Source organism: Penicillium hispanicum (genome assembly GCF_028827665.1).
Source record: "Penicillium hispanicum strain IBT 35686 chromosome Unknown utg000005l_segment0_segment0, whole genome shotgun sequence".
Taxonomy (NCBI): domain Eukaryota; kingdom Fungi; phylum Ascomycota; class Eurotiomycetes; order Eurotiales; family Aspergillaceae; genus Penicillium; species Penicillium hispanicum.
The window spans coordinates 2,252,520-2,277,138 of record NW_026623197.1 but is presented as its reverse complement, the minus strand read 5'-3'; the positions used below and the strand labels follow the sequence as shown (position 1 = coordinate 2,277,138).

Below are 24,619 nucleotides of genomic sequence, written 5' to 3'. Positions count from 1 at the left end.
CCGCGAAAGGGAAACGCGGCGATCGGATCGCCCGCTGACTCAGCGGTCTATTTTGCCATATCTGGACACAAGCCTTGCCGCCTTACTCGTGGTGTCCCTCGACTTGCACTTCAGCGCATGCCGCTTTAAAAGGCGCCAGTGCTTGACCGAAGTTCAATGGAGCTGTTTGTAGTAGGCAAAGTCATTGCCAACGAATTGAACTGGCATATTTGGACTACAGTCGCACGATTCAGACGTATAGATCAAAATGATTTGGAGTTGCGATGCATTGAGTTGTGCGGCTACATGTGCAAGGCAAGATATCTAGGTATATCTCGCAGTTTCCGACATGTCGACCATCGCTTATGGCTGCCTAGAGACAAGAGGAAATTCAATTATAAAGAAACTGGTTGGCGTCATAAGAGTCCGTAATCGCGTCCAGGTATGGCTGCATTTCATGCGGGGGCCCTTTCTCATGATCCGGCGTCAACAGAGCCACAGAGTCGCTCCAGGTATTCAGATCAACCCCCGGCCACCCGGGGTTATCGCTCCAACTGAGATACTCCCAGAGGTATTGACCTGAGTCGTCAATGAACGGCGTGGACAGTGGATCCGAAAATTCATTCTCACCCAACGAGAGGCTCAGTAGAGCGGGATCAGGCGGCGATAGCGTTAGGTTCATTTCCGGACCGGCGGCATCGAGAGAGACTGGGGCTGGCAGTTCTGCAGAGCTCAATGTTGTCATGTTCTGGCCACGCCTACTGGCTTCATAGATGCGGGAGATTGCGTCCAGCGATCGCTTTGCAGTGTGCCCGTAGGACTGCATGCGGGTTAGCGTCCTCAAGGCAGTCTCAACCTGTGCTTGACAGGACTCGATTGAGGCACGGGGATCATTAACAGTGGGATCGTTGAGAAATAGCCCCACCAGAGGAACTAATGATGCTTGGAACGTCCACCAGACTGCATTCCAGCCGCAAAGCTGGTTGAGCTGAGCGGTGGTTGCGATGTCATGAATTGACTGTTCAGCTACTTCCCGGCATCTTTCAATGGCAGTGCGTTCCTCCGCGCGTAGTGTAAGATATGGTACACGTCGCATGGCATAACTGAGAAGGCTTGGTCGATAGAGAAGCATGCGTTGGTTGTAGTAACGCCATCGCATCACGGTGCGCACGGTGCTAATGGACTCGGAACATGGGTCATGATCCTTGAGAACGAGCGGAAGATCTTCCCACCACTCGATGAGCTGAGCATCGGCGTGCGACATCTCCTGGTGCTTAAAGAGTGGAGCGGCCGCGAGGGATTCTTGAACTTGTGTTGCGATCTTGGCAAAACGAATGTTTTGGACGAGGGGAAGGATTTCAAGCACATTTTCCTGCAAGTCACCAAGTCAGAAAATGACCAGTTCTTGAGAACTGGTAGCTCACCTTATGTCGACAATTCGGTAGTTTGACTGTGATATCGGGACCAAAGCGACCCATGCTGGGACGGCCCAGTGTCATTCCAGCCCAAGTATCCATGACAAATATCGACCACCAGACCCTTCGTTTGAGATCCATCGACGCGAGCCTGGCTGGGCTCGGAATCTGGCGACTTGCAGCAAATTCCTTGTGCAGTCCTAATGTCGCTGCCATTCGCAAAGCTGCGCCTAGCAGCGAATATGCAAGGTTGGGTTGGCTGATGTAGTGGCAGTACCACCCGCCAATCAGTCCCAGGGCCTGAATTGTCTCCAAGTGAGCACTGCCAAGCGAATTTAGGCTCAAATGGCTCTTGCAGCGGAGAAAGTATGTTTGATGCGTTGAGTCGTCGGGACTGGTGGCAGCGATGCTACCCAGGGCTAGCACAATATTTAGAAGGGCTAGCCAGTGTTCATCCCTGCGACGACCTGCAATATAGGTTTCACGGAATACCTGCTCATCGATCATCGGTGCGAAGGCTTGGAAATATAGGAAGTATGCATCCAGCATTTGCATTTCTGTCGGGGGAATGGATGGCTGAGGCGGCGTCACGCGGGCCTGTGGCCATCCATGCTGGTTGTCGTGATCGAGAGAATCCTGAGATTGCGTCTGAATAGGAGGATTTCGAACAAAGTAAGACACACAGCCAGGGTCTAGCCAGAAAATGACTTTTAGTACAGCTTGGATGGACGAGACACCCAAGTAAGACGACGGATGCCTGGAGGAAAGTGAAAGCGCGTTCACATCGTCGGAGACACCCTCCACCAGGTCGATTGAGCTATCACGACGGCTGTCCTCCAGCTCTTCAGGCATGGTTTGCAGAGACTCGAGATTATCGTCTTCGTTTGATAGCGGGGACAGATGGGTCTCTATCGAGGCCAATGTAGAAGGCGAAGTTGAGTGTTTGGGGTTGCATTGCGCCTGGGTAGATGATGAGGCCATAGTTGTTAGCTCGAGAAGCCTTTCCCGCGAAAGATTGACAAGTGACTCGGGGCTAATATTGGGGAAAAGTCTCCCCAGTATGACCCGGTACTCCTCGAGGGTTGTAGACAGCTTTTCAACATGCCTGTCATGTAGCTGTTAGCATTCTAATCTGCGGCTGGAATGGCTCTCTAATGGGACCTGCTTCCTTGACGGCCGAGGGTCTGAATAGTGACACTGGTCAGCTTTTTTGTACCACCGGCATGCCTCACAGGGCTTCTCCCCGTCGCATTTGATCTTGCGATGTCGACAGGAAGTACATGCCCGCAGCGTCGTTACTCGACGACTCACAGACTCGCGCCGCTCATTTGCCGGACGGCTCCGGGCAGGAGTCGCTGCCGTCGGGTTCTCAAATCCTTCAAATGTATGGAACATGGTTGAGAGCGTAAAATCACAACACGAATCGCAGTTGAGAATCACATAGTTCAAGTTTGGGGGTAGGTTCAGAGTGATCAGTGTCTGAGACAGTACATAGTCGTTTTGATCGCAGGAATCGTATGGCACGGATTAGGTGGGGTGCGACGTATTGGAGATCGGGAAAACCACGTCCTGGAATAAGGAGTTGAATTCCTCGTGGCCGATATGAATCACGAGGAACGGCCGGTCGAATTCGTGTCTGGTAAGTTAGTAGGGAAAGACGGACCGAGGAAGATGGCCGAAAGCGAGAAAGAAAAGGTGCATCAGGAGAGGAAGAGGCAGCCGCGAGCGCGAGACGACGAGCATGAGCCCCCGCGGCTAGGCCCGAATGGAAATAGTCAAGCCGAATCAGCTTGGTAGCCCGATGTGCCTCCTTCTCTCCCCGCATGCATGCGCCCGCTCGATGCACTCGACTCCGGGGACCCCGGATCCAGCCCTCGCTTATTGGAAGTGTCAGGGACTGTCGGGCCCAGGCGATGCGGGATTGACAGCAGTAGCGAAGACTCTCTGCGGAGACGCACTTTATCGATACTAAACTCTCCTTCTGATCAGGCGGGGCAAGGACGACGCCTGACCGGTGTCCAATCGCCACCGAGAGGGGGGCGCATGTCTGATGCCGAGCTTCTGTGGCGGGCGTGGTGCCTCTTTTGAGCCAAGGGCCCGAGGATACGAGAAGCCGGACAATGAGTCCAACCTCACATCTCTAAAGCCGGGCTTCACGGCGCGTCCGGGGATTGGACCCGAGGCAAAAGGGTGAAAGGGACGAGCACAGTAGAAGCCGGCAGAGTCCATGCAGTTCCACCGAGTTCAGGGAGCGCCATCAGACGCATGCAACACTAATTCCGGTTTGCGTTTCTTTGACGAAGAATACAAGGGCCGCAAGGCAGGCTCCTACTCCCTGGGGAGACCACGATCATTGGCTCGGTTAGAAAAAGACTTGGCTGGGCAGCAGCACTAGTGCAGAGACCGTTCGGAATCCGGGGAGCATGGCTTAACACCAGCGGGGGGTCAATCGTCTGGTCTTTTCGCTGTCAAGACCCTGTTGCATCCAGGCTGACAGGAAAATAGAGTAGACTTGGGCCACCTGAGGCAGAGAGAGGTTGCGGAGCGAGTGAGAGAAGCTTGACGGGGAGAGCTGCGTGTCCGATCGGGTGAACTGCAGGCTGTGGAATCGAGATGATCAATCTTGAATGGTGCCAGTTCACAATTGCATTCATAATGGAAGACAAGTCCCAGCCGGGTCAGCATCCTAAGGGACGCAAGTGCGAAGAGATGAAAAGAGAACAAGACGGCGACGCTGCCCAAACTGGAAGACGCCTGTTAGATCAGACATCCTCTTTTTCGTTGCTCTCTATATCTCTCTATTTCTCTCTATACACTTTGCCAAGTCCTTTCGCCCCTGCCAGCCATGTGAGAACAGACGCTTCACGAAGGGCACGCGTTTCAAGGACATATAGTCTCCATCCCTCTCTCTACCACGTATGGCTAAATCTCGACGTTTTGCCCCTGTAGAAGGAGTGCTGGCTGAACAGTACCCACTGGACCAATACATATAGAGTACAGTAGTAACTAAATGTAACAACATATCCTGTAGCCCTATCAGGGGGCTATGGCCCCCTGGAGGATCATCAAAAATGTATAGCCATGCCCCCATGGAGAGGTTGAGATCGTATTCGAAAATTATGTGGTTTAGAAATTACCTACCATGTAAGAAGTACTTATTACTTCCATGTGGTTTAAACCTCGATCCTTTCCTCCACGGGCTTCTCAATCCTCTCCGTATTCATAGAGCGATGATGTCCAGGGAGGACAGGGAAGCCGCGGGTTTCAAACACGCCGCCGGTAATGCCACCTCTCTCGAAGAGATGGTCGACGTCTTCCAACTCGAGGCCTTTCGTCTCGGGGAAGAAGAAGAAGACCATTGGAATCTTGCGCACGTCAGTATGTGTGTCGGGGTGGAATGGTAAGAAAACATACCCATGCAAAGCAGAAGCAGGCAAAAATGATAAATGTTCTCCACGAAATGTTGTCGATCGCAGTTGGAGTGACTTGCACCACAATGACTATGGCAGTCAGTAATCGAATAGCACGTAGAGACATTGGAATACGTACAAACACACATCCAGTTCACGAAGCCTGCAAATGCTTGACCTCGTGCACGGATGCGAGTGGTGGTGATTTCACTCGGATAAAACCTGGAGCTCGGTGAGCAGCGGATCGCCTCAGCCATGGGAACGAACTTACCATGGCATGGGCAAGTATCCAAAGCCCAGAAAGACCTGGAAAATAAAGACAAACACGGTCGCACCATAGGCACATGTCTTGGTGCCAATCGACAGTAAGATCGCGACCATGACGAAACACAGACACAGGCCTGCTGCAGAGATCATGAGTGATGCCCGTCGACCAAATCGATCCATACTCCACAACGGAATGATGGAGCCTGCGAGATACGCGAGCGAGGTGCAACCACCTAGAATCAGGGAGAGATTACGAGAAAGGTTCATCGCATTCTGGTAAACGGTTGGGGCGTAATAGTTGATCATGTTCGAGCCTAGGAACAATGTCAGACAGCAGCTTTGATAGAGCTACCCTGTCATATCTGGACTTGCCTGTGAACTGTTGCTGAATATTGACCAGTCCGGCCAGAATCATGCGACGGAGATTCTGGACCTTGCCACCGGCAAGAAGTTCTTTGTATCTGAAAGGGCCACCAGCGGACTCGATTTCAATGGCCGTCTCGATCTGGCGGCGGAGAACGACTACTTCTGGTGTAGACTCATCGGCCGGCTGAACGAGCTGCAAACGGGCCAAGATGAAGGCCGCTTCGTCACTGCGATCTTTCTCACACAGCCAGCGAGGGGTGTCGGGTAGTGGGAGCATTTGAACGACTAAGCAAACAGCAAAGAAGGCTTGAAAGCTGATGGGGAAACGCCATTGAACGGACGAATTCACAAAGCTGAGTCCGTAGTCCAGCCAGTAGGCAATACAGAGACCCAAGATAGTCACTGTTCCCTGCGCCGAGAGAAGTCTGCCACGGAGCTCTGGTCGAGCCATCTCTATCGTTCGGTCAGCGAACAAGAATTCTTTCCAAATATGGTCATTCTAACTGACCACTCTGGTATGTTGGCACTGTGCTGCTGTTGATGCCATTTCCAAAGCCAGTGACAATTCGTCCGACCAGGAACTGAGCCCTAGTATATGAGGAGCCAAGGATAATTGTGCCAATCACCATGATCGAACCGCCGGCAATGATTATCTTCTTTCGGCCGATCTTGTGGCCGACGAGGAAGGCGAGGAGACAGCCGACAGCACAGCCAATATCATATATGGACGTCACTATTTGGAGTATCACAGTTAGCGGACATGCGAAAAGGCCGGGAATCTTTGAGGCCATACGGATTCCCTGCATGGTCGAGTCGGGATGACCGAACTGTTTTCCAAACTCATTGTTGGCACCAATCAGTCCACTCATGACTCCCTGGTCATAGCCCAGGAGCAAGAAAGCCTGACAACTGGCCGCTGCGACTGTCAGCCATGAATTCCAGAGATCACCGAGAGCCCGTACCTGTCACAGCCCAGTGCAACTGTTTCCCGCGCAGGCCCATCGTGTCAGACAGCCAACGTCCTACACCCCTTGATTCAAGGCCGAGAAGAAAGTCAATCAGCGATAGAATGCAGCGCAAAGCACAGCATTGCATCGTCAAACCCGGGGCCCCGAGCGATTTTGAGTTGTTCTCGACTGTCACTGCGAAAGCCGAGTTGCTTCGCGCTATCGCTACCCCGAGCAGCCCGAGCAGCGCAGGCTCGGTTGAAGACCACCCGGGGGAGCTGCACTCGCATTGGCTCAGCGAACCCCAAAATCCGGGGATCTGGGGGATTCCAAGTAACGCTGCGCGAATACAGTGGATCGTGTGGAGGTTTCCCCGCACGCCATGACGCGTTGTCCACTCGCATCGACAGCTGCGCTCCTTAGCGTCGTGGGTGAAGAAGCCGACTGGGCCACGGCGAATGCAAGCTTCGATATCTCGTCGTGAAGAGCGCCACCAGAGCTTCTTTTCATAATCCCTCATGGATGGGATACTCAAGCATCGATGCTGTGTGCTCACCTCCTATGCGCTCCAAAGACGCGCTTCATCCATCGTAATCTAAATGTGATCACCTAAGCCATAGGATTGACCTTTAGTCCGCTGGAAGACATTAACTTGATTATAAGTGGGCTTCTTTTTGGGAAAACTATTCAAAGCAGTATATATAGTTGACGGAAGGCCTATAACGAAAAAAAAAAAAAAATCAGATGCAGCTTAGTAAATATATTATTTTGTTATATATACCTTTGCTTATTTACGAATTATTCTGTTTTAGTATAGAGGATCCTAGACCTTGCTCGAATCCTTATTCTTGGTATACTAATATCAACGTGAATCCGTTTTTTTTTTTCAAGTTTATCTGTTTCATGTATTTCATAACCAGGACCTAAGCGTTGAATTTTCAGAACATATATTTTCTTCCGTATCCGTTTTGAGATGCTTTGTAATTTCTGCAGGTTATACTGATTTATCCCATCAGTGAGCAGCATACATTCTCAGGTGGAAGCAATTCACACCGAGCCCATTGCCATTGTGTATTCTATGAAGACCTCAAATTCTCGCAAGCGTGGGCTTAGAAAATTGTCGATCCAGTCTCGTCGCCACTCGTCCTCGTACCAGCAAGTGTAGAGTGCCTTACAGTACTCCCAGTAGTCTGGATACCATCCCGCTTGGGCCCAGTCCACGATAGCAAGGATTCGAGCTGGTTTGCTGGAGGAGATAATGATGTTCCCTCGGTGGAGGTCGCCAAGGGTAAATTTAATGACTCCACCATCCGGTAAAAAGTGCCTGTAGGGGTCGTTGTATCTCTTCGAAGGAGAAAGCCGTAATTGCGGTAAGTAGGGAAACCAGTCGTTGAATTCCTTGACAGTTAAGGGCCGGTTTTCGGGAATGATTGGAAAACATAATCTAGGAGTGGCTGGCGACTTATAGAACCTAAAACTTTCTGATTAGATGCAAATTATACCATTCCTGTTTTGACTGGGGCGTACCAATATAATTATCGGAAGGATCTTGCTCAAGTCGGCGCAGGCGGTTGACTATTTGACATAACTCATCGCAGAGCGAGCTTTTGTCCAGGCTATTGAGCCCACTCCAGCCATCCTGTAGCGTCTGTCCTTGAATAAGTTCCATATAGAGGAACACATAGTTCTCCTCGTCGATTCGCCATCCAAAAATTTCGGGAACTGGAATTTCGTCGCCAAAGTCCCGTTTGATCATCCAAAGACACTGCGCTTCTGCTATCGTAACATAAGGGCCAAACTTGACGAAGACTTTGGACTCTTCAAAGATTATAGGCTGCGGCTGAGGGTTCGCGTGAATATCTTTCGACAAAGCTCTCACTTGCGCCGGCGTCGGAAGACTTTTGCTGGGCTCTTTGAAGAAGGAAGAGTCGAAAAAGTTCATCTCTCTGATCGTCTCATCGGGAAGATTTTCTGCAATTGCAGAGAATTTTGTCATTTTGGTCGAGGGACTCCCTCAAGGTTTGCTGAATGATATGTGAGCGCCTTGGATGTGAGTAATTGTTGGGTGAGGGAACAGAGCTGATTGGAGCGGGCCAGGATAAAAGCAAATAAGCGGGTCACAGACGGAGCACCAGCACAGGCACAAATGGCCAGGTCAAAGGAGATTGACCGAGACCAATTCGGGTACTTGTGGAATGAATAAATCGATGTCAAGTGGACGTAGGATCAGCCATAGTTTGCAACCAAAAAGTAGAAGGGGTGGAAGGCTTTTTGGTCAGTATATATAATCGCTGGCACTCTCTTATCTTATCGCGAGCACCAAACCTCCCTCCAACCTCGACCTCACCTTCCCCCTCCTCAATGGGCACCAAACGTTCCTGGGAAGGCCAACTTGTGGCTTCACAGTCTGCCGATGGGGCCTATGACAGTATGACTTCCACCGAGTCGGCCGGCTCGACAATCTCCATCTTCGAAACTATCCGCGACGAGCTGGACGAGCACCACGACCGACGCGAGCGGATTATCAAGGTGAGCCGGGACATCACCGCGCTCAGCAAGAAAATGTATATCCTATCTTGATCTATTTCCCATGGCTTGAATACTCATCACTCTGCGATACAGAATCTTCGCTCTTCAACGAGTACGCGTTACGAACCAGCCTATCCCGCCGAAAATCGCCAAAGAAAACCAGACCCGCTTCGATCAGATCCACAACCTCTTCACCTCAATCATCCCCGATGTCACCGGCATCAATGCGTGGCGCTACCAGCGCCAGATTAGCGGCGGTGTCCAAGAGTTCATCGAGGCCGTCTCGTTCGACCACTACCTCCGCACACAGACGCTGATCAGCCACGAAGAAACTGCGGCCCGACTACCCTCCGAGATCCTTATCACAGAAGAAGATTACCTGATGGGTCTGTTTGACCTGACAGGTGAGATGATGCGGTTCGCAGTGCTGGCTTTGAGTTCAGGCAACGCTACCCCGGCCCATCAATCGACGGAGATGGATACGACAGAGGATAACGCGCCGAACCTGCCGAATCTCTCGGACACCCAGGCCAGTATCGTCGGTGATCTGCGGGCTATGCGGGCCCGCTTTGAAGCACTCAGCCTTTCCCGGAAGTATAATATGATGCGCGATCTCCAAAAAAAGGTGGAGACGATGCAGAATAGCGTGGAGAAGGTTGAGCGGGCGGCGTATGGTATTTTGGTGCGTGGCAGCGAGCGGCCAAGTGGATGGACGCCGGATCTGTCTGGACCGGTCGAAGTCGAGAGCCATTGATCTGACGCTAGTCGTTGAATAGCCATGGCTCTTGCTATATGGCTTCTGGCGGTAGGGCTCGAGGACAAATACTTACGGTGAAGTTTAAAAGTACTCGGATCAAATGGATGGCGATATACGACAAGAAGTATGCAATTCGTAGAGAGTGTCCCACAGCCATCTTTCTCCTTGGTTTCTCTTGCTCTTGGAGGTTGCTTGTTATTTTCGAGTACATATGAGGCCATATTGACACTAGACAGGGCCGAGCAGCTTAGCCCTAGCTCCCGGGTCTCGATTTCGGACGCTCGTTGGAATCCGGAAACTCCCAGGCTTCCAGCTCGTGGCTTGTATTCCTTGACCACCCAGTCAAAACATCTCGTAGTCGCGAGTCAAATGGCCACAATCTAGATCCTGTGCCGAAGCGACTTTCCCGCTCCCAAGATATACAAGATATACGCTATTCGTCTCCTTCTACAAACTCGACGTGGCTAAATATCATTCATGGAACATGTGCACACTCAGAGTGTGAATAATACCAATTTCATCCTTCGGAGACCCAGATATAGGTCTTCATATTACAACTTGCCGGCTCCGAAGCCGGGCTACTTGAACTCGATTGCCCGCATGTAGGTGGATTTACTTCACGCAGAAATGGGTCACAGCTCACACTGGGTACATAGTCCGATTGCGTACTGCAAGACACTGATAAATTCCTTCACTTCTACTGACAACAAACTCGGTAGTTTCATGAACCCCATTGGCGACGGGTCCAATGGATTGATTCCCTGGGAGCTATCGAGGAAGACTTGAGCGCGCGAACAGACCCTGGACGCTATGGCGTTGGAGTGTGCGGAGTCGGAGACGCAGCAGCCGACGATGAATGATATTGATGAGAGCGACTACGTCTAATTTTGAGCGACGAGCAACCTAGACTAGACTATCTACATACCGATCCCGTATCAATTGATAGCGACGTTGGCCTCGGTCTGGCCCGCTGTGGAGAACAGCGTCACTCCACACGCCATGATGACCACACGCGACCAATTCATGCATTTCCTACATTGATGCCATTCAAGGCCATGACTAATCCATACATCACAGGCCAACACTGCAGTTAGGACAATCCAGAGGTAATGATAATTATGTGGAGCAGATAACTATGGACACGGCGTCACGGTGACATCACTACCCGAAAGCGAGTGACAGTCCCGACGCGGGGAAAAGACCAGGCCCAATCAACGCGCAAAAATGAAAAACCATCATGAAACGCCGGAATCCTCATGAAATCTCATGCCATGCATTTCGGATTAGCCCCGTAGTCCAGGGATGAGAGGTGAAGGGCTTAGGGTCCATCTTCGTAGCGAACGCATGGCATGGAAAACAAAGCACCCAACCGAAGAGAAGACAAACGAAGCGCAGGCTCAAGCGGAGCGCGGATCCTCGTCCTCCGACAAAATACCCTGTGTGATCAGGTCCTCGGGCTGTGGGCGGTTCTGAATCTTGTGCTCGAGATTATCGGCTAGCATATGTTTCTCCAGTTCGCGGGCGTGAGCCTGCAGCGCCGGTGCGGCGGTAGAAGCGGGGAGGATATTGCCTTTGTTGGTTAGTACGTAGCCGCAACGATATCAATCATGATATGATACGGAAATCAGATAGGATCAGGGTTCATGGTCGAGGCAGGGGGGAATAGGGAGAAGGAGAGGGGAGGGAGATATACGCTCCACCAGCTCATCCCTTCCAGGCCTCTTCTCCAGATTCTTCTTCAGATTGTCCGAAGCGCGATGGCGCGCGAGTTCCTGACGGGCGGCTTGGAGGGAGCTGCGAGAAAGGGACCGTCAGCATGGATGATCGCAGGACACAAAGGCGCCGACATACGGGGCTACATTGGTGTCCAGCAGGATATGGCGGTCCTTAAGATCCTGCAGGTCCGGGCGCGTCTGGAGGTGCTTCTCCAGGGAGTTGCGACGCTCGTGGGGCGAAGCGGTGAGGGGAGTCTCGTCGATCGACATGATGAAAGGTTAGCGATGCTAGTAGAAGGAGTGTAGAGTTGTTTTAGAGGAGGAAGAGAGTAGAGAAAAAGAGAAAGTGGAAAGTGGAAAGTAGGTAGAAAGTCAAGTGATGCCTGTCCCACGGGACTGTCACGCGGGGAAGCCCAGCCACGGCGACTGTACTTGGAACTACACCAGCTACGCAGAACACTACGAATGACCACACAGTGGACAGTAGATCGGTGTAGTTGCAAATCCACTATCATACATGACCGCGGAGGCCGCACCAAAGCAGAAGCCACTCTCAAGATGTAGCGGCGCCACGACGCATATTCTCTCAAGGAAATTCCACGGTTTGCAAAGGAAGGGTGTTTCCGAGGAATAAATCCATGCGCTGCCCGTGAATCGAACGGTATCGAGTCCTCTATCGATTCCTCATGTTCGCGGGTCCGACCATGCCATGGTTCGGGCTCATGCCGGGGCGGTTGGAGAGACAGAGGGAAGGGGAGCAGAGGGCGAGAAGATAATCGTCACAGACATTTCCCCATTTCCCCCCTCCCGCGCGAGATGCCCATCCTGCGAAGGAAAAAAGACAAACCCGTCCGGTTCTGGATACATTGGTTCACATAGTCCACTCGGTCTGCCGATATCGACACATGCCGAGGATCAGCAGACCGGCTCGTGTCCTCAAGGAACCCAGAGCTTGCCCCGGCCCCGACCATTGCCGCGCGTAGCACCACGACTGGATCCTCCACGACGACCACTAGAGGCACGGCGGGAGGCCCCCGCGATTCCGCGGGCGACGCCTTGCTGCGTGCTCAGATCCACCGTCGGGTTCTTGCTCCCACTCCCCAAGGACCGGCTGAACGAGTCTGGGTCAATTGGCTGGGTGGGCACTTCGACCGTAGCCTCAACTGCAGCGGGAGCCGTCTTTGCGGCAGCTTTTCGAGATGCCCCACCCCGCGCACCGCGGGAAGAGCCCTTTCCGCGACCACGAGGAACGAACACGAGCTCGTCCTCATCGCTGTCCTCGTCGTAGGCGAGCAAAGTCTTAGGCTCTGGGGCCTGGGTCTGGGTCTTCTCAACGTATTTGCATCGATTCTTGTACTCGCGTTCTTCGTATTGGATCGCAGTGCGCAGTTGGAGAATATTCTTCACCCCAATCCCGAACTTCTGGGCCCACACCTGAGTCGCGCGGTCGTTGGTGATCAGAATGCAGTTTTTGGCGGAATTCTCGGCGTCGGGACCGCTGTGCAGCCGCCACAACAGAGCACTCAGCAACGGGCGCAACACTGGCGGAGCCACCGGGATAGTGGTTCCGGATGCTGTGCGCTGGTGACCCTGCTTTGTCTTGTCCGCCTTGTCGGTTTTAGCCGAGTTGCCATTCTCCTGCTGGGCGCATTCCGGGCTAGTGCGCGAGCTGCGCGAAGAGGTGCGCGAGGCCGGTCCGCTCGGCGAACCAGCGGAGGTGATGGAAGCGGCCTCCGGGTCCTTCTTGAAATTCAATTTGCTCAGCAGCATCTGCGACAGATCGTCCGAGGCCGAGTGACCGTTATCCTCCTGAGGCGCAGGTACGGATTCGGAGGCAATCGCTTCGTTCACGCCCTCGGGCTCCTCTTCAAATTCCGGTAGGAAAAATTTCTCCGCATCCTCCCAGTGCTCGTATTGTTCCATTGGACCCTGGAGGGAAACTCGCTCGGCGGCAATGTGGTCCTTTCCGGAGGTGACTCGATCGAGAAAGCGAACGGCCTCGCGGGCATTAATGGCGATTTGCGATCCCGCCCGCTTCAAGGCGTGGAGCCGCTCAAGGGCTATCGTGAGAAGAAAGGATGAGGTCAGCAACGGGCAACACCGGAGAGAAGCGCCCCTCTTCCCCTCTGGAACCTGCAGGGCACCTACTGTAAAGAGGGACAATGAGATCGATGGCACCGTTGGTGGTCCATTTCTTGATTTCGCTGATGTTGGTGGTCAAGGCCGTCTCGTCCACGGCGCAGTGAAAGACCTTGCGTCCGGTCGACATGACGAACAGGGAGCGGAACAAGTGGCGTTTCGGAAGGACAGTTCTGCCCTATACAGGGGAACTGAGGATGTTGAGAGCCGTGACTGGAGGAGGGGAGGTCGAGGTCAGCAGGGAGAGGGTTGTGGAGGGACAAGGGAATGTGGGGGCAGCGGGAAGCCGGCCTAGCAGGACAAGCACTCACGATGAGAAGCCAGAGGACAAGGACTCATCTGCAGCATCTTTGACGGTGCAACAATGGAAGCCGATGCTGGAATCAAGCAGGAAATGAGGCCGCAGTTTGCGACCAGAAGTGATTGGGGCTGACTAAGCGGGTACCTTGGTTCCAATCTGGAGGGATAGAAAGCATAGAAAGAACGCATCAAAGAACCGATCGACTCAATAGATCTATCTGCCTGAATGGAGTATCATGGAATCATGAAGGGAGAACCAAATTGAAAGAGAAAAGATGACTGCCTCCGCCAGCCTGGGTGTCATGCATGAGATACATCCCCATCCCATCCCATCCTATCCTGTGCCTTTCCTACTGCTTGACCTTCTTGATAAGCCCATCCGACTCCTTGACTCGTTGAGCCCATTCCCTGAGAGATATGTCAGTTTATGAGACCAAATAGAAAGTTGTCGGGTGCAACTCACGTCCAGCTGCCGTCATAGACCCGGCGCAGGTTAGGCTCTCCATGCTCCGCCTCACCCAGAGCAGTTTCAATGATAGTAGCCGTAACGCCCGTACCGCAGGAGCTGATGATTTGCTGCGTAGGATCAACCTTGCGATCTTCAAAGATCTTCTTTAATTCGGCAGGAGGGAGATAGGTCTTGGTCTCCGGGTCGAGCAGTTCCTGGAAAGCCAGACTCTTGGATCCCGGGAGATGACCCGATGAAAGGCCCGGGCGTGGCTCGGGGTCGGTTCCAGCCCAGCGACCGTAAGATCGAGCATCCAGGATCTCAACTTCTTCAGCGCCCTCCTTGCCGTAATCCAATGCCAGCTCCTTCATCTCTCGAAAGGAGATCACCAGCTTAGAGTCATAGGTTGGAACCGGGTACTTGCTTTTCTCCACGGTATCTGGCTTCCCACTCTCCGTAGGAAGGCCCTCACGAACCCAGAGACGGTAGTTGTTGAGGATGTGCACATTCGGGTGACCAAAGACACGCAGGGTCCAGCCCACGCGTGGGGCGCTGAACATACCCAGCTCGGCAGTATCGTAGACCACCACTTCATCGTCACGGCGTATCCCAAGCTCACTCATGGCTTCCGCAAAGGTCTCGCAGGTGGGCAGCATGTGAGGGTAAGGTGAGTCATGGTCTTTAACGGCGTCAAGGTCGAAGAAGCGCGCCTGGGGGATACGAGACTGGCGGAAGGAATCAATGCCCTTGCGCCCCTCAGGGTCATTTGGCATGAACCATGCTGCGCAGAGCGGAATGACGCGCGGTGAGGTCGAGATCTTGGTCGGTGGGTTCTTCTTCAGCGCCTCGTTCAGTTGCTTAGGGGTGACCAGGTACGACGAGAAGGAGACCTGGCGCGTGCCGGCGGGGGCGCGGGCAGACATGGTCGAGCGAAAGGCACGAGTGGGAGCAGCACCAAAGCGAATGGCCATGGACGCCATGGTTCAGAAGCCTGGAGAAGCAGGCCAATTTACATTGAAGGGCGAGACGGTGTGGAGGTGCGGAGAACCTCATGTGATAAGGGCGATAAACACGACGCTTATCGGGCGCGGCGACCTCATCTTGGATTCACCGTTTTCCATTCCCTTCTCCACGCGCTTGTCTTCACTCTCGCCCCCCAATCATGAAAGTCACCCTTAAGGAGTGGAATGCGATTGCCACCTGGCACTGGGATATGCCTGAAGATGAGGTCTGTGGCATCTGTCGGGTTCAATTCGACGGCACCTGTCCGACCTGCAAATTCCCGGGCGACGAGTGCTCGCTGTGTGAGTCGCGCCGGAATCACCCCGATCGGCGACAGTGACTAATTCCGGTGTATCATAGTACTCGGCAAATGCGGCCATTCATTCCACATGGTGAGATTACGGAGAAGCCCCCGGTCAGATCGGCGAGTCGGAGACTAACTGAGGGGTGCTCTCGGTGGGTCAACAGCATTGTCTCTTAACTTGGATTCAGCAAGAGACCTCCAAGGGCCTTTGTCCAATGTGTCGCCAGAGTAGGTGCTTCTTTTGCCGTTGGTATGGATCAAACTAACAACTGGCAGAATTCGAGTGGAAGCAGAGCGACGAGTGACGGATCGATGTTCTTTTTTTGTTGCTTCGCATGGTTCCAATGGAGGCGTTTGATGGGTCGGATTAAGGATACCCCTGGATTTTCTTCTTTCTTCTACTTGCTTTTACTGAATGTCTTCCATCTTGGACGTCGACATGCCTGGGGCGGCAGTACTAGCCCGTCGACCGGCCTCCAATATGGAAACGCGCTACTCCAGTCAACCAGCATGGGAAAGCACATCTTTTCCATTATTAAATGCTATTCTGTAACTGCAATAGTGCGCGCTCGTCAATAAGCTCCAAAATTACGACAGAATACTCAATGAACCTATAACAGTTGTCTCAGTGGACCGGTGTTTCCTAGATCTATCGTAGCGAATCACGAATATACAATCCGCAATGGAGTCATCCGAGCCGCCAATCACGCCATCTCGAGGCAGCGCATTAACTAGATACTTTCCACATTTGCATAATGGATAACCATTGCTCGCAACTTTTGGAGGTTTATGCTTTTTTCTTGAGGTCAAAGGCGCAATAAACAAACGCCTTCTATAGATCCGCCCGAGCATCGCGGGATGGTGTCACGTGCGCCTATCGATAAGAAGCTCCAGCAACCGACATCATCCCGGCGTCTTCCAACATGGCCATGCAGCGGCGGCGATGTCTCTGAACAACCCGGCTCAGCCACCCATCCAAGACCCTCCTTCCAGGCCTGGAACATCTTTGCGGCCGACAGATCGATACAGCTGGGGCTATGAAGATCAAAATGTAGCCGAGGCTCAGCAAGCCGAGCCCGTCAAATCGCCTACTTATGACAGAGCCACAGACGACGAAGTCGGAGACCCAGCAAATAACCCCCACGATGAGGGAGCGGGACAGCAGCAGTTTGCATTTCACCCGTTCTTCACACTGATTGAAGACGCACATACGACCGATTATCACCATCCGACAGTGCACTATATCTTCTCCGACGATGACACCGACATCGTCACCGAGGCCGCGTTGCGCAGTCTAGAAACGCAGCAGGATGCACTTACAAACAGCAAGAAATTCAGTCCTCGAGACGCAGAAGAGAACCCCGATGACTCACCGAAGTCAACGCTCCTCCCACCCCCGATCCCCGGTGTACGCGAGAACTACATCGTGCTAGACATCGAGCCGGTCCCCGTAAATACCCCAGCTCACCCCGCAACCGGTGATCCCGCACATCAGACAACAGGGGCCATCTCCAGCCCGCTCGCCAACCAGGCAGCGCAATCCCCGACACAGATGCAGACACCACCCAGCGCGGGTGTGCTACAGACCCAATTCTGTGTTACGTCGGCGAAAAGCTTTTCGCCGAGCTGGCAGGTGCTCAGCAGCGAGCTGGTGCCGGCGCCAACCTTCGAGAACCACGACCCTGTGGCGTCACCGGGTCATGGGTTGATGTTGAAAATTCATGGGACCGGCGGGTTACCCGCGGATACGGGCAAAGAGAGGGAGGACCGAGGGACGCCAAGGTTGGAAGATATGATGGATCAGTTCGCGAAACGGATGCGAGAGTTGCAGACGGTGATTGATGCGGCAGACTTGGCGGGTACGCTTGAGGACGAGGGAGAAAAAGACACCCAAGAGGGTGCCGTGCCCAAGGAGGCAGAGAGCATCTCCGGCAGAATTGAAGAAGGGAAAAGGGAGGAAGAAGCTGATGGTGACAAGGAAACGGAGCATTCGTGATTTTATTGCTTTTTCAATGATGCTCATGGGCCTGGCGCGCCTTTTGAGGGCTTATGCATGGCGTTCACGGAGTGATCCATAGGCTGGATGTTCTGGCCTGAGGTTATACCACATCTTCTCTCTTTCCAATTCTTACTTGGAAGTCAGTTTCGCAGCAAACGGCAATCAAGTTCACTAGTATTCAATCCAAAGTATTTGATTAAGACCAAAGCTGGCCAAAGTAAGAATGAGACGTGAAGAAATATCCAGACCTTAACTCCAACGAAAAGGCACCTTCTATGGACCCCAGCACAACCCTAACACAACCACCAAAACGTAGCAGCTTCAAAAGCGAATGACAATGTCACATGATTTTCTCAGCCAGAAACTCCTGTCCGGAGGGGAAACACCAGCGATATTGGGTATCATGATGTCACAACAGAACGGTGACAAGAATCGAAAGAGACAAAAATCCAACTAATCAGTCGGGCGGTTTCTATGCAACCGTCGACCACCGGGAATAGCCGACGGGGGAACGTTCTCTCGGCCCTCCAACATACCAGCCATCTTTTTAGAGAGCATCTTCTGGGGCAGCTTGCTCTCGACAGTGTTCGGGTGGTTCGAGGCGGAGCGGCGCCGCTTGAGAGGGGGCTGCTCGGGCTCATCTTTCTCGGGGGTTTCGTCCAGTTCCATCGAAATCGGTGCGGGCGTATCAGACTTGCCGCCAACCATGGCGTCGTCATCGACGTCACATGCGACTGGTCTGGCGACGTTTATATCGACTTCCCTAAGGCCAGTGTTGGAAGAAGTGGGCGCGGAGGGTGGAGGGTGAGTATCTACCTCTTCCGCAGCATCGCTATATACGAAGGTTTTGGAGGGTGAAGAAGTCACAGGGGAGCTAGGCACAGGGGCCAAACGAGCCTCTTCGTCGAAGGGAAGAGCAGTGAACTGCCTGGAGGTTCGGTGGCTGGACCGGAGGCCATCATGAGACTCGGTGCGAGGCAGCGTGGTAGGGTAGTCATAGCGCCGTTTCTGAGGAGTGACGCCGGTCGGCTTGTACTCTTTCATGGGGTTGCCCTGAATGTTGGCCCGGAGCTCAGACAGTGGCTGGCGCACCTCATCAGTAAGGGGTGCGGTTGACTGTTCGAGATCCTTGGTGTGTATATTGACATCTTCCTGGAGCTGGCCAACGCGCTCGCCAAGGCCATCGAAGTGCCCTTGAATGGCGGAACGAGACTCTCGAACATTTGCAGCCATGGTATCCAGACTACCGAGTTGTACTTCATGGAAGCGGCCGTTGTGAGATCGAGCTTTGGCGACAAAATCATCGAGAGCTTCCATTTGTGTGCTCATATCGTTCATTTGAGCGTCCACAATCCGAACCGTCTCTTGGTGCACTGATTCAGTAGTCCGCTGGATCGAAGCATTGCGTTGCTCAAAGGCCTGTCATGATTAGCTTTCGTAGGTCAGATAATAAGAAGGACGAGCCTTACCTCCCAGTCATTCTGCATCTTTGTCTTGATCTCATCGCGGGATGCAGTGACATCCTTGGCAAACTGCTCCTCCTTAAAGATCCACTCATCAATGTGCCGGTCATACCGAGCGGTCGCTTGTTCGAGCGTATCGCCAGACACCGAGATATCGGTGCGAAGACTCTCGACCTTGCTCTTCAGCCGGTTCGATTGCCGCTGGCTGGAGTCCTCAAGCATACTTCGGATTTGAGACATAAGATTGTCGCGTTCGGATTGTGCACTCGCATGCTCCTCTTCCATTACCTGTGCGAGATTGGACGAAGCCTTGCGACTAGCTTCAACAGATTGGCGGTTGGCTTCCTGGAGCTCGAGACGTAGCCTGTTGATTTCGGATTTTTGTTGCTCGAGATGTGTAGCCATATCTTCAAACATGCCCTTGAAATCTTTACCCAAAGTGTTGTAGGAAGAGTGAAGTTGAGAGTGGAATTGGGAAAATTCTCCAATAACCTCCTTCGAAATCCGAGCGGCAGCAGCTGATAGACCGTTTAGACCCTCGCCAACTTTGGCTTTCACATCCTCACGGAGAATCTTGATCTCCTCGAGGATATCATTCATCTCATCATGAGCACCCGAAGTCTGACTCTTCGCCTCTGCTTCGACCTTATCAAAGGACGTGCTAAATTGCTGCAGCTGGGAGCGGGCGGTTTGGACGGTGTTGACTTCGGTGCCAATGAATCCGTGAATCCTCCTCGACATACTTTCCAACAACCCGTCATGTTGTGACTGGAAGCTTTCCATGCGAGCGTCGATTCGCTGAGTGACATCGCGGACCTCACCGGCGGAAGTCTGCCATCTTTGGCGGTTATCAGACTCCAAATTGTCCTTGCGGCCGATCTTCGCGTGCAGTCCATCGACATCTTGGACAGTACCATCCAATGTTGACAGCAGGTCAGCACCAATTTCACGAAGCTTCTTCTCAGTGTCTTGGTGAGCTCTGCGCACGATTGTCTCTTCATCCAGCTTGTCGGAGATATTCTTCAGATTTAGCTCCGTTTGGTCAAGGACGCCCCGCGTCTTGGTCAACTTGCCCTCGGTCTCCTCGTTATTATGCTTGAGATTGTTGAAGTTGCCGGTGAGTGCTAACAACTCTTGGACTTTGTGGCGAAGACTAGATTCCATCGACTCGATCTTGGCACGTTGTTCTTCATTCACGATCCGCCGAGATTCGCTTTCTATGGTCATCTCTTCGTATGCATCGGGGGTCAAGTAGACACCATTGCGGTGGCGTGTGGCGATCAGCTCACTTTTAAGCTTCTCGAACTCAATACCAACGTCGCGCAACAGCTTGTCCTTTCGGACAACCGAGTTGATTTGCGGTTTGTTGCGAATGTTCTTTGCTCGAAAAGCATAATCCAGAGTCGAAATAGTCTCCTCTAAATTGCTTCGTGAGGGCGAAACTGTGGCGATAATGCACGTCTTCGTGCGGCCACCAAGCGAGTCTTGTAGGAGTCTCGTTAGCTTCGACTCGCGGTAAGGAATGTGTGAACCTTTGTCTACTAGGGCGTTTATGACGCGCCCTAGAGTCAACAAGCTCTTGTTAATTAGACCAGCTTCTGTCGCCCGCTTGTTTTCGGCGCCACTTCGTCCGATGTTTTCACTGCCCGCCAGATCAACAAGGTTCAGCTTTCCCGAGCTGACATATTCTTCGCCAGAATCACTCATGCGATTCGTGAGGACGGTAATGGTGAAAACTGTGTGACTCCGGGAACTCAAATCATTGCATTTGGTCGCGGCCACCTGACGCTTGTGACTGCCCAGCTGCAAAAGTTTGATACCTTTGGAAGCCGAATCAATGTAGGTCTCCTCCATTCCTTGCACAAGGGTAGCTGCGTGACCCTTTTTTTCATTCTCGAATATCTTGAGTTTCTTATTGTCATCGGCCGAGAGCAAGTCGCGCAATTCTTCGTTATATAGTTCGATGAAGGAGCATTTCACCATGCTCTCGGTTTCCTCGAGTTTGTTGAAAAGAGAGTACAAGGTACGCGGAATGATACCCGCATCATCCGATAATATTCCGAGGGTGTCAGTCATATCTCCAGACATTGTGTAGGTCTTTCCAGTCCCAGTCTGTCCGTATGCGAAAATGGTGCAGTTGTAGCCAGCAAGCATCTAGGATCTCGTGAGCATATTGTAAGATTGCCCTCTGTAGTTGTTCAGCTCACTTCATTGACGATTGGCGAAACGACTTCATCGTACACGATAGTCTGATCAGCTGCGGGTGAGAAGACTCTGTCGAAAGCATAGATCTTGTTGGAGACCGCGTTGGGCCCCATCGACAAATCCACTGTCTTTCCACTGACTCCTTCTGTTGACAGTACCACGCCGCTGTTCTCTTTGATCTCGCGCTCGTTGCGACCGCGGCAGCGCACGACAACATGGATGCTCGTATCTTCATTGATCTCGCGTTCATAGTCTCGGTCCTTTCGTTTCCCGATGGCACTGGCTTGGTCGGGGCTCGGTTTTGTCCCCCTTGCGATAGTAGCTCCAGTCCCAGCACCAGTTCGTGCCACAACTGCCGGCGAGGCCTGTCTATCTGGCGCGGCCGAGGCTGCTCGTCGAGTCGGCTGGCGCAAACCAGACCTTCGGGCAGGGAGGCCGGAGGCAGGCCGAGCTGGGCCAGCCATGTTGTTAATTTGCAATGTTTGGTGACAGACTTGCAAGGTCGAAGTGAGTCGGATTGTGGTTGTGGAGGAGTAGATCCGTGCAGACAAGCCGGCAAATCGTTAACGGAGAGCTGTGTATGCAGCGCGGGATGGTGGATCCGTTTGGGCAAAACATAAACAAATGGCACGTGACCACATCCTGTCATGCTCCCCTCTCACATGACTCGGCGTCATCGCTCCTTCCCCGCGGCGCTCTCTCCTTCTCTCTTTCTTCTCTCGCGCCTCTGTTTCTCGCCCAGTCTTTTCTCGCTTTCAAGATTACTGAATCCCATGGTTCCAAGCATCTAAAACCCTCCGTGATGACTGCCAGAAACCCGGCGCCAGTCCAAATCTCCCCGGGCAAGGGCCTGGGATTTATCAGCACGTCCCTCTATTCCAGACTCTGCGCATGAGGATCGGACTAATAGTTGCTTAGTCCTGGGCGCTTCTTTACACAACATCTTGACCCGAGTCAAATCCCACCCACAGATGTATCCTGCGATCGACCTCGCCTATTCCCCCACCGACCCCCTGCGCCAACCGGTGGTTCTCCAGCTACCTTCCAACGGGTTGCGACTACGTTTCGACGGGCCTGACCAGCGGCTGCGCTTGATTGAGGTGTTGGAGTTTTCTCGGATGGATCTTGTCTACAAGAGCCAAGACGTGCTTAAGGGGGCGAAGTCGGTTGAGCAGCCCACGTCCCCACAGGGTCCTAGCTTTCGGCATGTATACAACCGCCTCTTTGGGCCCTCCTATCCGGGCGAATACGTACCCCCCGCGGACAAGTCGCCATATGGCACTTATGTGCTCTCGTACCCGGGGGTTGCATTCTCGTTTCCTCTCCAGCATTCGGCCTGGTCCGACCAATGCGATTTTGTAGCGCTGCTCTCATCCTCCGCAGCACTGCCAGCAACCTCTATGGCCATCTTCCAAGGGTCTTCGTGGCCTGAGGTTCGAGCGAAGCTCTTCACACAACAGCCTCAGTATCCACGCTCATCAGCCGTGGTTGGAAAATCGCGTGACTCGTTCGCGGACGAGGTTGAGGAGTTTCACATACTTGGCGCGGGGAAATTGGAAGTAGTACGACGTACGAGTCCTCCATTGGAGATAAGCCTTGGGGAAATGACTCTTCAGGACTTGATTGCAGAATTCGGTCCTCCGGATGCCATTTATCGTAAACATGATCGTCGGATATCAATCCATCGTGCAACCGGCGCCGGTAGCGGTGCAGATGCTCTTCACCTCAGTCCATCGCCCGGCCGAGGAATGGACATCCAGGATACTGACCATTCCTCCAGTAACAGTGTGACCGATGACTCTGACGAGGAAATTTCTCCGAGCAATGCTGGCGATCCAACTTCCTTGCCAGCGGAGTGTTTCTTCAACTATTTTCACCATGGCTTTGACGCATTCATTTCGTACCCAACCACGCCAGGGCCGGCTTTCCCGGCATCTGGACTTTCAGACCCAACACCCCAGCCGCCATCCTCACAGCTGACCGTAACCAAGATTATTTTACATGGGAATGTGCCCGGATCCTACCCCTTTAATCGTCACCGCCGAAGCCGTTGGTCTATCCATCTTGACTCATCCGGCGACGGCCTGACCTCAGAGTCACCCTTTGACGAGATCTCTGCGCGGCTACGCGAAGTCTGGAAAGGGTCGTACAGTCATCGGGCTGAGGAGCGTGCCCTGCAGCAGCCAATGGTGCTCAACCGAGGCTGGGGAGATAGCCCAGAAAGCAGTGTCGAGTTTCTCGGTGGTTGGGAAGAAACTACCGCTCGAGGTTCCAGGGCAGAACCTGAAGGCCAAGATGGCGGGTTGGGCAACACGGAGCTCTTTGGATTCCCGGGGCTTCTTTTTGAGGTCTTGAAGAATGGCGCCGTGAGCTGCGTGACGGTGTATTAATCGTTAGGTCGACAGAGGTCTAGACCACCTCGGGCGTTTGGGACTTAGGCGTTCTCTTTCCATTTGAAGCATGACATGAGCGATGATAACCTATTGACACCTGTATTTGTTTTCTGGGGGCGTTAAGTACCCTTTATACTTCGTGGTTAATATTACTATGATTATCTCCAATTATAACCTTCGATCTATCGCGGTGACTCGATCGTTTCATCTCTATCTATATCGCCTGTTGCATCTTGATCGCCAGCAACACGACGGTGTTTTGAATGAAAGCTCTCGTCTGTCCTTCGAGTAAGCCCTGGAAAAATTCGAATATACGTATTCTCAATGCCGGGCCGAAGGTACTATTTCAAAGTCATTCATCCAAAGAGAGCTAAAAGCAGAATGCAACTGTGATGCCGAAGATACTAGGCATCCAAGACTGTGGAGATATTCCTATTTCTTCTAATCGACCAACCGTTGTGATGGTCAGATTCGAGCACAGCGAGTCAACAATAGCAGATGTGCCCACTAGAACTAGGTTGACTAGCGATGCATTTGCTTGATAATTGCTCCGCATATTCGATATTAGAATGCAATGGCTAATTCCTGCAGGTTCTATTGTTACAAGGCACTAATATTGAACTAACTGAATCAGATAAAACAGAGAATATATCTTTTTTAGGTTGATGGGACCAACTGCTATAGAATCCATGAGATCCATGCACGCAAGCGTATCAGATGCAGTCGACTCCTTTGATAGGAGGGACCTTTCCGAGTTACAGACAAGCCCTTCTAGAGAGACAACTTAGGCCGCCATGCCCAAGTACTTGCTCCCTAACCTACCAGTATACAATCCGGTCTGATGAATACCAGTAGATGCGTCTTCCCACTGGGAGAAGGTAATCAATACCACGTTCCCGAGGTAGACCAGCTATACATGTCTATCCAGGGTACTAGGACTAAATCGCCCTATACTGCTTAGCTTAGCAACATGAACTCATA

The 24,619-nt window shown here is 52.6% G+C and overlaps 11 protein-coding genes across 11 annotated transcripts; 4 read left to right on the top strand and 7 right to left on the bottom strand.

The window, feature by feature from the left end:
* Nucleotides 1-370: 370 nt before the first annotated feature.
* On the bottom strand, nt 371-2,789 carry N7459_006295 (uncharacterized protein; the record flags this gene model as incomplete). Its single annotated transcript, XM_056945479.1, has 3 exons — nt 371-1,351; nt 1,404-2,510; nt 2,556-2,789. The coding sequence occupies 3 exons, from the start codon at nt 2,787-2,789 to the stop codon at nt 371-373; spliced, it is 2,322 nt and encodes a 773-aa protein (XP_056799814.1).
* A 207-nt stretch (nt 2,790-2,996) lies between these two features.
* Nucleotides 2,997-3,191, top strand: N7459_006294 (uncharacterized protein; the record flags this gene model as incomplete). Its single annotated transcript, XM_056945478.1, is given in 2 exon segments — nt 2,997-3,033; nt 3,046-3,191. 2 exon segments carry the CDS (start codon nt 2,997-2,999, stop codon nt 3,189-3,191), a joined length of 183 nt encoding a protein of 60 aa, XP_056799813.1.
* Nucleotides 3,192-4,567: 1,376 nt separating this feature from the next.
* N7459_006293 (sugar porter family MFS transporter) lies at nt 4,568-6,439 on the bottom strand (the record flags this gene model as incomplete). Its single annotated transcript, XM_056945477.1, has 8 exons — nt 4,568-4,759; nt 4,809-4,894; nt 4,944-5,026; nt 5,076-5,385; nt 5,444-5,890; nt 5,946-6,170; nt 6,231-6,353; nt 6,400-6,439. The coding sequence occupies 8 exons, from the start codon at nt 6,437-6,439 to the stop codon at nt 4,568-4,570; spliced, it is 1,506 nt and encodes a 501-aa protein (XP_056799812.1).
* Nucleotides 6,440-7,431: 992 nt separating this feature from the next.
* On the bottom strand, nt 7,432-8,380 carry N7459_006292 (phosphotransferase enzyme family protein; the record flags this gene model as incomplete). Its single annotated transcript, XM_056945476.1, has 2 exons — nt 7,432-7,838; nt 7,912-8,380. 2 exons carry the CDS (start codon nt 8,378-8,380, stop codon nt 7,432-7,434), a joined length of 876 nt encoding a protein of 291 aa, XP_056799811.1.
* A 365-nt stretch (nt 8,381-8,745) lies between these two features.
* Nucleotides 8,746-9,667, top strand: N7459_006291 (translin family protein; the record flags this gene model as incomplete). Its single annotated transcript, XM_056945475.1, has 2 exons — nt 8,746-8,948; nt 9,007-9,667. 2 exons carry the CDS (start codon nt 8,746-8,748, stop codon nt 9,665-9,667), a joined length of 864 nt encoding a protein of 287 aa, XP_056799810.1.
* A 1,400-nt stretch (nt 9,668-11,067) lies between these two features.
* On the bottom strand, nt 11,068-11,655 carry N7459_006290 (RPEL repeat-containing protein; the record flags this gene model as incomplete). Its single annotated transcript, XM_056945474.1, has 3 exons — nt 11,068-11,240; nt 11,364-11,464; nt 11,522-11,655. 3 exons carry the CDS (start codon nt 11,653-11,655, stop codon nt 11,068-11,070), a joined length of 408 nt encoding a protein of 135 aa, XP_056799809.1.
* A 666-nt stretch (nt 11,656-12,321) lies between these two features.
* On the bottom strand, nt 12,322-13,654 carry N7459_006289 (uncharacterized protein; the record flags this gene model as incomplete). The annotated part of the gene is made up of 2 exons (XM_056945473.1): nt 12,322-13,445; nt 13,534-13,654. 2 exons carry the CDS (start codon nt 13,652-13,654, stop codon nt 12,322-12,324), a joined length of 1,245 nt encoding a protein of 414 aa, XP_056799808.1.
* Nucleotides 13,655-14,174: 520 nt separating this feature from the next.
* N7459_006288 (sulfurtransferase) lies at nt 14,175-15,252 on the bottom strand (the record flags this gene model as incomplete). Its single annotated transcript, XM_056945472.1, has 2 exons — nt 14,175-14,232; nt 14,288-15,252. 2 exons carry the CDS (start codon nt 15,250-15,252, stop codon nt 14,175-14,177), a joined length of 1,023 nt encoding a protein of 340 aa, XP_056799807.1.
* A 182-nt stretch (nt 15,253-15,434) lies between these two features.
* N7459_006287 (uncharacterized protein) lies at nt 15,435-17,574 on the top strand (the record flags this gene model as incomplete). The annotated part of the gene is made up of 3 exons (XM_056945471.1): nt 15,435-15,576; nt 15,635-15,666; nt 16,417-17,574. 3 exons carry the CDS (start codon nt 15,435-15,437, stop codon nt 17,572-17,574), a joined length of 1,332 nt encoding a protein of 443 aa, XP_056799806.1.
* Nucleotides 17,575-18,030: 456 nt separating this feature from the next.
* Nucleotides 18,031-21,709, bottom strand: N7459_006286 (putative kinesin family protein (BimC); the record flags this gene model as incomplete). The annotated part of the gene is made up of 3 exons (XM_056945470.1): nt 18,031-18,996; nt 19,047-21,194; nt 21,248-21,709. The coding sequence occupies 3 exons, from the start codon at nt 21,707-21,709 to the stop codon at nt 18,031-18,033; spliced, it is 3,576 nt and encodes a 1,191-aa protein (XP_056799805.1).
* Nucleotides 21,710-21,987: 278 nt separating this feature from the next.
* On the top strand, nt 21,988-23,635 carry N7459_006285 (UPF0183 domain protein; the record flags this gene model as incomplete). Its single annotated transcript, XM_056945469.1, has 2 exons — nt 21,988-22,112; nt 22,156-23,635. Coding segments are annotated over 2 exons (1,605 nt in total), but the record flags the coding sequence as incomplete, so codon positions are not given.
* Nucleotides 23,636-24,619: the final 984 nt, after the last annotated feature.